Source organism: Protopterus annectens, chromosome 2.part0 (genome assembly GCF_019279795.1).
Source record: "Protopterus annectens isolate FY-2018-M chromosome 2.part0, PAN1.0, whole genome shotgun sequence".
Classification (NCBI taxonomy): domain Eukaryota; kingdom Metazoa; phylum Chordata; order Ceratodontiformes; family Protopteridae; genus Protopterus; species Protopterus annectens.
The window spans coordinates 988245377-988258692 of NC_056728.1; the positions used below are offsets into that span (position 1 = coordinate 988245377).

At 40.9% G+C, this 13316-nt stretch overlaps 1 protein-coding gene across 8 annotated transcripts in view; it reads left to right on the top strand.

Annotated features, from left to right (window-relative positions):
• MPDZ (multiple PDZ domain crumbs cell polarity complex component) overlaps positions 1–13316 on the top strand; it is a 3829210-nt gene that overhangs the window by 3301072 nt on the left and 514822 nt on the right. For all 8 annotated transcript variants that reach the window (XM_044061234.1, XM_044061239.1, XM_044061240.1 and 5 more), the window contains one exon: positions 4508–4703. In XM_044061234.1, the coding sequence (XP_043917169.1) occupies positions 4508–4703 (196 nt within the window). The remainder of the gene's footprint in view (positions 1–4507; positions 4704–13316) is intronic.

Genomic DNA, 13316 nt, shown 5'->3' on the forward strand with positions numbered 1-13316 from the left:
ATCTTTGTTTGGACCCAAGATGAAGGACACACTAACTAGGTGCGAGCAGGAGGGCAAGACTTTGACTGCCGTTGGGGCCCGATTTTCCGCTCCTTCTAGGCCTTACCCCAAGGCTGGGACAGGACGGAAAATGTGGTTTAAAAATCTCAGAAGTCTTTCCCTACTCCACCCAGTGATTCCCCTCCAGAGGCAGAGGGGATTTTGGAAGACGCCGCCCCAGAGGTGGCAGAGGCCCCCGTAACTCTGGAGACCGCGATTCCTTTCGTGGTTCTTCATACAACCAGCGATCCTGAGTTGTTGCCCGACTGTGCAACTCCGGAGCCAGTCGGGGTCGCTTTGGCGCACCCACAAGCTTGGGAAGCCATAACAAGCGGTCAGTGGGTGCTTCGGATTATTACTGGAGGATATATCATCCCCTTCAACAAACCCCCCCCTTTCTTTAAGGGAAATCCCGGACGTACCACCCAGTCAGCGGGATCAAGCAGCATTAGAGGTTTCAAAGCTGCTAGAAAAAAGAGCCATCCAGCCTGTCCCCATCGACCAGATCGGATCAGGAACTTACTCAAAATTATTTTTGGTACCAAAAGACAGGGGACTTCAGGCCCATTTTGGACCTCAGTTCATTGAATCGCTTCGTGAAGAAGTCCAAATTCGAATGGTCACTCTTCAATCTATTCTTCCTTTGCTGGAAAAGATGCATGGATGTGCTCCATAGATCTCCAGGATGCTTACTATCACATTCCCATAGCTCAAGAGTCCAGGAGACATTTACGCTTCATCGGAGTCAGTCATTTTCAATTCCGAGCACTGCCCTTTGGTCTCACCACAGCCCCCAGGGTGTTCACCAAGTGTCTGGCAGTGGTAACTGCTCACCTGAGAAGTTTGGGATTCCAGGTGTTTCCTTATCTAGACGACTGGCTCCTTACTGCCACCTCCGAGCATCTACTACTCCAAGCACTCAGAGCCACGCTCACTTTGGGCCGTTTCTTGGGGATCACGCTCAATTTGCAAAATCTGTACTACAGCCATCTCAGCGTATTACTTTCATAGGCGCAGACTTAGACACAAAAAGAATGCGCGCCTTTTTACCGGCAGCAAGAATTCAGGTGTTACAAGATCAGGTCAAATCCTCTCTCCCTCTACAAAGAGCCCCGGCCCATCGGATCCTACAACTGTTGGGCTCGATGGCGTCGACCATACTTTTGGTTCCCTTGGCCAGACTTCATATGCGAATTTTACAATGGCTACTGTCGGTTCAATGGTCTTATCAGGAACTTCCCTTGAACCACTTAATCATAATCATGGAAAGTTGCCGCCGAGATCTGCATTGGTGACTTCTCCAATCAAATCTCGACCAGGGGCGACCCTTTATACCACAACGTCCCATTGCCACTGTGACTACGGACGCCTCCCAGGTAGGGTGGGGGGGTCATTACCTGGACAGGTCGGTCCAAGGCACATGGCAGATCCAGGAAACGCATTTGCATATCAATGTCCTGGAGATGAGAGCGGTACTACTGGTACTCCAAGCTCTCCATCACGCTCTCCCACAGGGCCCGATTGCTATCCTATCCGACAACATGTCGGTGGTATGGTACATAAACAAGCAAGGTGGAACCAGGTCTTACCCACTATGCAGAGAAGCCATGAGACTTTGGCACTGGGCGGTAGCTACCAACCGCTTTCTAATGGCAACGCACATACCGGGAAGTCCAATGTGATTGCGGACAGATTAAGCAGGACCATTCTTTTACCCCACGAATGGTCCCTCAACCAGGGTATAGCTGCGAAAATCTTCGACAGATGGGGTCATCCTTGCTGCGACCTGTTTGCCAGCCCTCACAATGCGAAATGCAGAGAGTTCTTCACACTGTTCCCTTCTCAGGGACAGACTCCCAGGGACGCTCTGACTCACATTTGGCCCCCCGGTCTTCTCTACGCCTTCCCTCCGTTCCCCCTCTTACCGAGGGTGATACAGAAGGCCATTTACATGGAGAGCGAGATGATTTTGATTGCCCCACATTGGCCTCGTCAAGTTTGGTTTCCTTTCCTACAGAGGCATGCGATAGAAGGTCCATGGTTTCTGGATCCGGTGCCAGACCTGTTGACTCATCAGTCAGGACGGCTTCATCCGTCTCTCAGGTCCCTGAAGTTGGCAGCATGGTTACTCCACTTCCATCCTTTGTCCGAGACAATACTCTTTCCCCGGACGTGGTCCACATACTGTCTTCTTCTCATAAACCTTCCACCGTCAAACTTTATTCCAGTAAATGGAAAAGGTTTGCTTTCTGGGCTCAAGAACGGGGTATAGATCCTCTCACTGCACCAGTTTCGGAGGTTCTGAATTTTCTGGCCTCTCTTTTTCAGTCGGGCTCTTCGGTTTCTACCATTAAGGTTCAACTAGCAGCCATTTCTAATTTTCATGCTTCATTTGAACCTTCATTGATGTCTCACAAACTTTGTAAGGCTTTCCTTAAAGGGGCTTAGCTCCTGAGGCCTCCTTTATCTCATCCTGTTCCCCCTTGGGATTTGAATATGGTTCTTGCTGCCCTAACTGCCCGTCCTTTCGAACCAGCTGCTACCTGTGATTTAAAATTTCTGTCTTGGAAAACGGCCTTTTTAATAGCCATAACGTCTGCCAGGCAAGTTTCAGAACTTCAAGCTCTTTGTTCTGATCCTCCCTATTTGATTTTTCACAAGCATAGAGTTTCATTGAAATTAAACCCTGCATTTATACCAAAAGTGGCCTCCTCTTTCTGTATGCAACAAACTATAGAACTCCCTGTCTTTTTCCCAGAATTCTCTAATAACGCAGAATATACTTTGCATCAATTGGACGTACATAGACAACTGCATTTTTATTTGAAGAGAACCGCTCAAACGCGGAAATCTAATCAATTGTTTGTTTCCTTTGCAGCGAACAAATTGGGTCAACCAGTAACAAAACCTCCATATCTAAATGGATTAAAGATTGTATCATTTTTATTTATTCACAAGCTAACAAAGACCTCCCCTTTCCAGTCAAGGCTCATTCTACCAGGGCAATGGCTACTTCCGTAGCTTTTCACTCCAAGTTATCAATAGATGATATTTGTGCTGCAGCAACCTGGACTTCTCCGCACACTTTCATTTCTCATTACAAATTGGATGTGGTTTCTCGAGGCAGAGCTTCCTTTGGTTCCACAGTTCTCAGGAGTGTTTTCCAATGAACCACCCGGGATGTAGGTGCTAGGGACGCTGTCCCATCTGTCATGAATGTAGGCGAGATAGGATCCCATTACATCTTTTAGTTATGTACTTACCATAACTTTGGATGTATGGGATCCATCTCGCCTACATTCATAAGTACCCACCCTCCTTCCCCCTTCCTTTTGGATTTAGAGGAGCTGTAGTCCCTCTTTTCTTGGCGTTCTTTCTTGAAGAACTTTAGTTGGTTATTGTGACTACTAGTTTTTCTGTGTTTGCATGGATGTATGAAAGCGAACAAACAAGATCTGGGGAAGCAGGTGTAGTGCATCCTGGGATAGGGAGTAGCCCAGCCAATGAGAGACTTCGTGCTAGTGTATTAGTTGCCGAGTCGGAGCCGATGGATCGGCTCTGAACCCATCTGTCATGAATGTAGGCGAGATGGATCCCATACATCCAAAGTTATGGTAAGTACATAACTAAAAGTTTAGTAAAACGTGGCATGTAGTTTAAAAGTGTACATTTTCCTCTGGTCAGGATGATAAAAATTCAGCACTGGTGTCAGTCTAAGAACTCTGGACTCGAGGTATTGGATACTGAGGTCGTGACTGTGTCTGTTTTTTATTGGATTTATTCATTTTTGTCTTTCTTCGACACAGCATTTGAGCCTGCTTCAGTGGTATTTCTTTTAATTTTTGTTTTGTTGACCAAATAAAACACAGAGAATCATGTTGTTACAGAATAAATTAAAAAATAGTAGATGTTTCAAACATTGTAAATAGTATTTTTCCCAAAACACCATTAATTATACTTGATAAGATTTCAATTTTAACATGCTGCCTATAGAAGTTTGTTCATTAAGCCCAGGGGGAAAGGCAGCGTTTAGCCTCAGTTGCCATAGCAACTCACATTGTTCAAAAAAATCCTCCCATGGACGTTGCCTAGGATTCCGTAAAACACAGTCCAGCTCAAAAAATAAGAGTTGAGATGGGTTGTTATGGACATGCTTGGCTAAGGAGTTAGTAGTCTTTTTTTTATAATTAATGGTGTTTTGTGAAAAATACTATTTTACCGTGCACACACTCACACCTATGCCAAGTTAGAGCATCCAGTCTACCTACTGCATGTCTTTGAAATGTGGGAGGAAATGGTAACATCATGAGCAAACCCACATTGAACACAGGGAGGACATGCAGACTCTGCACAGAAGACACCCAGCTGAAAATTGAACAGGGGATGACACTAAGCACTGTGCTGACGTCTCTATGTTCAGACAACTGTAAATAAATAAATAAGTAAATAATTTTTTTTACTTCTTCAGGTGATTGGCCTCTTAAAGAAAGCAGAGTCATCAGTAAAACTGACTGTCTGCAGTGAGGACGTGGATAGCCTGCAGTCACCTCTTCCCGAACTTTCACCACAGCAGTACAACACAGCAGTAGTCGAGAAGAAGCCTGTGCAGCAGGCCGTCATGACACCAAATATCAGTAACCCACTGGATACAGAACTGAACAAAAGTAAGAATACAGATACATGTGTTGAAAATTCTCTAAATACTTAAAGAAGCATCTGTTTTAGGCACTGTACTATAGTTAAGTGTTACATTCATTGGTTTCTGTGTTGCTTTTTCTTACTGCAGTGACTTACCATTACTTTTGCAGGATTAGGATTTTCTTCATTTATCTGCAGTCTTGTATTATTCATCAACATTGTCATAATCTCCTGGATATATTTCAGACCATGTTTTACTGGTCCATTTTGTGTTCTCTGGAGATGTACAGTGGATGTAAAAAGTTTACACACCCCTGTTAAAATGCCAGTTTTTTGTGATACAAAAAATGAGACCACAGTATATCATTTCAAAACTTTTTCCACCTTTAATGTGACCTATAACCTTTACAATTCAATTGAAAAACAAACAAATCTGTTAGGGGGAAAAATATAAAAAATAAAAAAAATGTACAATACGCTGGTTGCATAAGTGTGCACACCCTTAAACTAATACTTTTGTTGTCTGGGTACACCCTTAAACCAATGCTTTGTTGAAGCACCTTTTGATTTAATTGCAGCATTCGGTCTTCTTAGGTAGCCGTCTATCAGCATGGCACATCTTGACTTGGCAATATTTGCCCACTCTTCCTTGCAAAACCTCTCCAAATATGTCAGATTGCAAGGGCATCTCTTGTGCACAGCCCTCTTCAGGTCACCCCATAGGTTTTTTATTGGATTTAGATCTGGGCTCTGGCTGGGCCATTCCAAACTTTAATTTTCTTCTGGTGAAGCCATTCGTTTGTTGATTTGGATGTATGCTTGGGGTCATTGTCATGTTGAAAGGTGAAATTCCACTTCATCTTCAGCTTTCTAGCAGATGCCTGAAGGTTTTGGGCCAAAAGTGACTGGTATTAGGAACTGTTCATAATTCCCTCCACCTTGACTAAAGCCCCAGTTGCAGCTGAAGAAAAGCAACCCCAAAGCAGGGACGTCGGGAGGCATACGCACTGTACTGATTTCAGTACAACGTATTTAGAAGGGGGGTAGCATTTTAAAGTTTTCGCGCTTTAGCATTTTAAAGTTTTCGCGCTTTACTAGTGCACGACGATGACGTCAGCTCATCAGGGCAGCCAGTCAGAATGGAGCTCACCTCGCATGTCAGTTCAAATGCGTTTTCAAGCGGGAGGATACAAGCGTTATGTTGGTCAAAGCGGGAGGATTTCAAGGACTTAAAGCGGGAGGATTTGTTGGTCTCACGTCAAGGACTTTATTTAGAACCGAGGGGCTGGTGAGTTGTGTGTGTGTGTGTGTGTGTGTGTGTGTGTGTGTGTGTGTGTGTGTGTGTGTGTGTGTGTGTGTGTGTGTGTGTGTGTGTGTGTGTGTGTGTGTGTGTGTGTGTGTGTGTGTGTGTGTGTGAAAATGCCCCAGGTGGGATGGGTGATGTGGTAGGGAATACCTCAGGCTTGAACCCTGTACCTTGTATGCAGGTGTTAAAAACCTGAATTCCCTACCCACCACCATTTGTAAAAAAATTGCAGATTTTTGCATCATATTTGATCTGATCAATATCTGTATCATATCTGTGTTTTTTAAATATTGCAATGCTTGAAATTTGATGGTGCAGTGGTAGCAACGTAGCATTGATGTCTCACAGCTATAGGTTCTTGGGTTTGGTTCTTGGCTGGGGTGCCTTCTTTGTGGGGGGGTCTGTATCTTCTCCCTGTGTTTGTGTGGGTTTGCTTTTGTGTCCTCCCATGTTACAAAGACATGTCTGCATTATTTTTCCTGGGCCTCTGCTGAGAATTGTTTTTTTTTTTTGTTCCAAGTCAGACTGTCCTGATTAACAAATTGACAGGCATTTAAATTTCAGACTTCAGGTTTCTGAATGTTTACTTCCTTACATATTTGATGGTGCAGTGGCAGTATTGTTGCCTCACAGCTATAGGTTTTCTGGTTTGATTCTTGGCTGGGGTGCCTTCTGTGTGGAGTCTGCATCTTATCCCTGTGTTCGTGACATAGTAAAACAACTTTTTATTCTAGCAATAAATATATACTAACACAACCTTTTTTATAGCATTTTTTTTAAGTTTATGACTATTTGAAATTTGTCCTTATTTTTGGGACTGTAATACCCTGTTATTGGCTTTGTCCAGGTTTTTTGTGCTAAGGTTGACAGCTATGGCAAGAACTGAATTCACTGAATATGTTTGAGGGCTGTATTCCCTCATTACTGGGTTTGTCCAGGTGTTTTGTGCTAAGAGGTTGACAGCTATGGTGAGAACTGAATTCATTAAATGATAGCCATTTAAGTTTCAGTCTTCCTCTCTTTCACAAAGCAGGTGATTTGGCATAGTGGTATGTTCTATTTTGCACAGTGACCTTGGCAGTAAAATGTATGATGGTAACACAGCATTTTATTCTAGCAGCTTTCCAAAATTATACAAGCAATGTTTAATGTGTTCCTGTTTTTTGCCCTTTTGACCCACCCCAATAAATTTGGCTTTTTCCAGACTTCTTGTGCTGCGAAGTTGAGATGTAGTTGAGTATTGCGTAGATTTTACAAGGAGCTGAGAGCTGCAGGGGAAGAGAAGTTTAGTGCTGATTATGCTAAGTCGGCTCACATTGCTAGTAGCACAAAATGTTGTGTACTTGCTTTTAATGCAGAAGGTTGTTGGTTCTACTCCCATAAGGGGTGAATGCTGCTGTACTGAAAGTTAAGACACTAACTATGAGCCTGTTATCAGTTTGCCATCCATTTCCTATTGCTATATTACTAGCTTATTATTAATGTAATTTAGGCAATTTATTCCTCAGGGGCATCAGACACTTTATTTTTCGGTGAAGTCATGAAATATAAAGGTGATTGCTAGCAGCAACCTCTTCATTAGTTAGATTTATTTAACGTGGAATTATTTAGATGACTTTTTTTACTACTTCAGAGATTGTGTATATTATTTACTGATAATGGTGGACTGTAAAAGTTTGACTAGACTTTTATGATGGAAATGTTCTGAATTGAGCAGTTTTGTTTCATTGTTTACTGGAAAAATGTTCAAAGCAATAGGAAGGTGTATCAAAGAGCACATGTATGTTTCATATGCAAGGGGCCTATGATTTAAAAGCAGCCCAGAATTAATTCTTATCTGCCACGGGTAAAATGTATTTTTCTTTGAATGTGGGTTTTAATGTTGTTTCAGTGAATGTGAGTTTCAAAGGCAGAGAAGTTTTAATGCCAAGTTTGTTTAGCAGATGTCTTAGTGTTTTGTGCTGTAAAATGCAAAATAAAACTTTCAAATGAAGTTCAAATCATCATAGAAGTAAATCAGTATGTACATTAGTGTTTATGGTAAATGGAGTAAAATAGCAAAGTAATGGATCATTGGAATGGCTGCAGGGGGAGGCTCCATTCGACCATGGTTTTGTGAGGGGGAAGGGCGGCAAACTTAGACAGCCCCAGCTGAACTATACCTCCCAACTGTCCAGATTTTCAAAGAATGAATAGATTTTTTGCTTCTTATTTTTGGTTTGTTCCTCAATTTGTGGTTTTCTGGCAAATGATTTAGGAATTAAGTCAGTAAATAATGACACACTAGTTTCAGACTTTATAACCTTCAGAAAAATGCATGCTAAAATAAGACCTGTTCTATCAACTGTCCCAGTTTATACAAGAGCAATTTTTAGTACTGTTTATATGTTCCCTCAATATATTTGGCCTTGTCCAGATTTATTGCATTAACAGGTTGAGAGGTACATGCAAATAAATTGCTTTATAGAATTAGGCATAGCCAAACCTCAACTGTCCCTGATTTTGGCTCAAAATGTTGCACTTCCCCTAATGATCCCTCCACAAAATAGCAATTTTGGAAGAAAACATAGAGGGTTTACTTTACTTTTATAAATAACTGTAATGATCAGAGTTATACATTACTTTTATTTCAGAAATGCATGTAGATTCTCTAATTTTGTCAGCTGCTCTAAGTTAACTGTGCTCATATTAAAATGGTGTCCCTCCTTTGACAGGTTCCCAGCTGTATTGTCTGGCAATTTTATATTTTTGCATCACATTTTTGGTCCGTTTTTCATAAAATTGCAGTTTTCTGGCAAATTAGTGGCAAATTGTTAAAGACTTCAGTTAGAAAATAATGCAGACATTTCAGTTTCAGATTTCATACCTTTCAGAAAATTCGTACTGATGCAAGACCTACTACTATTCTATTATCTTTCTAAGTTTATAAGAGCAATATTTAAAAATGCCTCAGTTTTATTTATGAGTTTGTTGCTGTAAGAGGTTGAGAGGTTTTGTGTGTGTGTGTGTGTGTGTGTGTGTGTGTGTGTGTGTGTGTGTGTGTGTGTGTGTGTGTGTGGTAGGTAGCATACCTCTCAACTGTCCACATTTTGCAGAATGTCCAGATTTTTGCCCCATATTTTTTGTCTGTTCCTCATAAATTTTGTGATTTTCTAGAAAATCATTGAAGGCTGAAGTTGCTAAATAATGACAGACGTTTGAGCTTCAGACTTCATGTCCTTTAGAAAAATTCATACTAGCACAAATCCTGTTATTCTAGCAACTTTCTAAGTTCACGAGAACATTATTTAATATCTGTCCCTGTTTATTTTAGTCTTTGTCCATATTTCTTGCACTAAGAGGTAGGTAGGGGTGTGTGTGTGAATGAAACATCCTAGTTAGTGGTAGCAGGTGGTTAGTAATTTACTCAAGCTCAAAACCTGCACCTTAGTTACAAAAAACAAAAGCATAAAGTCTCTACCCCAACTACCATGCTGCATTTTTCAAAGAACTGACATTTCAGGTTAATTTTCAATTCAAGAAACCGAGTTTGAGTGAATTTATATTATATTACTGAAGAGGCATTACAGCGAATGCCTCTTCATCGACACTAAAAGAGCAAACCGTGAATTACGAGAATGGCCGTAGCTTGGCTGGGGAGGGGGGTAGCAGTTTGAGAGCTGTCAGTACAAATTTGAAAATCCTAGCTACACCCCTGCCCCAAAGCATGATATTGCCACCACCATGCTTCAGCGTGAGGATGGTGTTCTTTTGGTGATGCAAAGTGTTTTTTGCTTTAAACATACCTTTTGGAATTGTGGCCAAAAAGTTCAGCCTTGGTCTCATCAGACCATAACACATTTTCCCACATGCTTTTGGGAGACTTGATGTATTGTTTTGCAAATTTTAGCCAGGCCTGGATGTTTTTCTGTGTAAGAAAAGTCTTCCGTTTTGCAAACCTACCCCATATTCCAGACATATGGAGAATATGGAAAATTATTGTCACATGTACACAACCAGTACTTGCCAGAAATTCCTGCAGCTCCTTTGATGTTGCTGTAGGTCTCTTGGCAGCCTCCCTGACCAGTTTTCGTCTTTTCATCAATTTTGGAGAGATGTCCAGTTCTTTGCAATGTCACTGTTGTCATATATTTTCTCCACTTTTTGATGACGGTCTTCACTGTATTCCATGATATAGACAATGCTGTGGAAATTTTTTTGATGTTTTGTAAGGTTACTGTGAACCATGGCTTTTGCTGTAGCAGGCAACTGAGTAAATGTCAGGAAAATACTAGGACAGATGAACTTTATTTGGGGTTATTCAGAGTCTCTTTAATTGATGGCAGGTATGTACCCAAGAAGACTGAATGCTGTAATTAAATCAAAAGGTGCTTCAACAAAGTATTAGTTTAAGGGTGTGCACACACAGCAAAGTATTAGTTTAAGGATGTGCATACTTATGCAACCAGCGTATTGTACATTTTTTATATTTTTTCCCCTAACAGATTTGCTTGTTTTTCAATTGAATTGTACAGGTTATAGGTCACATTAAAGGCGGGAAAAGTTTTGAAATGATTTATTGTGATCTAATTTTTTTGTTATATCACAAAAACCTGGCATTTTAACAGGGGTGTGTAAACTTTTTATATCCACTGTACCTCTTCCGTTCCTTTTGTCTCTGTATCTGCTGGTATGCAGTTTCTTTTTGCCACTTTTGGAAATTTCAGGCTTTTACTTACTCTTGACAAATTCTCGGTCTTCCTATACATGGTAGATTCTGATTTTCTGTATTCCATTTAAGTGTTTTGAGTGTCTTTTAGTGGGAAAATATTTTTTAGATAGCTCATCTGTATTTTTCTAAAAGGATTCTGTCTTTTGCAAGTTTTTACTCCACCTCTTTTCAGGAAGTTAATAGGAGTTTCAATGCAATTTAGTCCAACAACTTATTAAAGCCCACCCAGAGGCTGTACCCCTTTTCTCAAGGAAAGCTAGGTCAGTTAATCCTGATGTAAATCTAAAGATAACTGTCCAGCCATCCAGGTTCTGTTTGAAGGATGATAATGTGTCACAGTGCATAGCCTGCATGGATAGCTTATTCCAGAGATGGGGAGGCACTGTATAGTTGATCTGTCTCTACACTGTGTTCTTATTATCTGCTGGTGAAGATTTAGGTCCATGGCTCTAGTGTTTTCTAAGCTGTTAGACTTGTGGAGATAAAGGAGATCAAGGACAATACGGTCTCAAATGGCACACTAAGTGAGGCACAGCTCGCCCACAAGAATTTGTAAGATTTTGAGTAAAGCGCTAGAGATTTAGCCCCTACTGGGTGGTGATTGTCTTTAAGCCTGAAGTCTTCTTAATTAGAAACCTCTAAGGCTTTAGTTGCTGTTTAGTATGCTGTGTGATGTAAACTGTGAAGGGAGGCATTGTACTCTGAAATAGGTTTAATTGGTGTTGAATATAAGAGGAACAGTAACATCTTCAGATCTGGATGAAATACCCTTGGCTATTAGTTTTGCTGAGCAGAAGGTTCGGACTACAGTTGCCACATGAAGCTCAAAGCAGAGGCATCTGTCAACCCAGGTCCCAAACTATATTTTCATTTAGTAGCAGAATATTTTCTGTACTGTATGTTGAGCTTGGGGGTTGTTTGCCAAATGAAGCGATATAGCAATTGTATGCATTTAATTTGAACCCCTTAACTAAGGTATGTTTGTTCTGAAGGGAGCAGGTGTCAGAGGGGTTCTTGACAATAACACACAATTTGCCATCATCTGCAGACTTGGTTAGGCAGAGGTCCTGATTCTCATTTTGGAACTCAGGGAAGTAAATGCAGAATGGTAAGAGTTCCAGTGCAGAGCCCTTGGGGACTCTACTAGTTACTTTAATACTAGATGAGACACCTGCCAGAAGAACTATGTGGGTTCTGTCTTTGAACATGTCTGCTGTCCATTTTACCAAATAAGGTTCTATATTTAAAACATTTAGCTAACTTACAATGCCCACAACTGATATGGTGTCAAGCAAACCTCTCAGCCTCTTTGTTCAAGAAATCTGGACAAAGGCATAAATTATGGGGGGACATAGTCTCAGTAATAGGGACAGATTTTAAATGTTGCTCTGATAAACTTAGAAAGTTGCTAAAATAATAGGTTTTGTTTTGGTATACATTTTCTAAAGAATATGATGTGGGAAATTCAAATGTATGTCATGATTTAGTGACTTCAGTCATCAGGTATTTTCCAGAAAACAACAAATTTTATAAATTCATAGGTAAGCACTGGGCTACCTGCCTTTCTGGGCCATTTAAGCCTAGCCAGTTTTTTTCAAAGGTGAGAATCAAACCCTGTACCTTTTGTCTGTGAGATAAACACCTTGACCATTATACTAGCCTCCATTGCCAAAATTAACTTTGGGCTACTACTTAATTGAAACCAGCAGTAGTTAAGGTCATGTTTACACAACTCTATATACACAAGTTGACTGCTGTGTGATTAGAAACTCCCTACCTATTTAGCTATACAATCTAGAGAAGTCTTTGAATAACACATCAATAATAAGAGGCAAAAATCTGGACATTCTGCGAAAATCTGAACATTTGAGAGCTATGGTGTGTCAAGTACTTTGTCTTGGCCATGATATGCTTTGTCAACAACATGACCACTGTCAACAGCCTCTGTGACCCTCTTGAAGAAATAAAGTAGCATACTGTCAGCCTAATATACTGTATAGTGATTTGTAACAATATCACTCAAATGCTTTACTTATCTGTTGTGTATTTACTGTCTTGTCTTAATGTCTGAATGCCTTTTATTTTGCATATGGTATAGCTTAAGTAGGCAAGATCACCCTTTGAGGAAGCCAGACTTTTTTAGGGTCTGACCTAATGAGATTTTTTTATATCATAATTGATGACATCAGTTATGATATGCTCCATACCTTCCAGATCAGGGTAATTAGGCCGATAGGTCTATAATTACTGGGGTCTATGGTAGTGCTACATTTGTGAAGGCACATCAGTACCGTGGTGCACCACAATTCAGGAACAAATCTTGTAGCTAAGAAGAATTTTGGCACTGTTTGTTATACATCCAGGTATGTTGTTAGATCCTGTGGAGGGAGTAGTTTTAGTGTTAGGGAGCACCTTCAGAACATGTTCCTTGGTGATAGTATGGGGTTTAATGAAGGGATTCTGAGTTATGTGGAGTTAGGCTAGATGTTCCAGCAGTGATGTTACACTAAACTTGTTTGACAGTATATTGGCAGTGCCTATTGGGGTGGAGTGGTTGCCTTGTTTAGGATATGTTCTGGGTGTTATTGGGTGTTTTTCCTTAGTTTCCTAATGTAGCTAAAG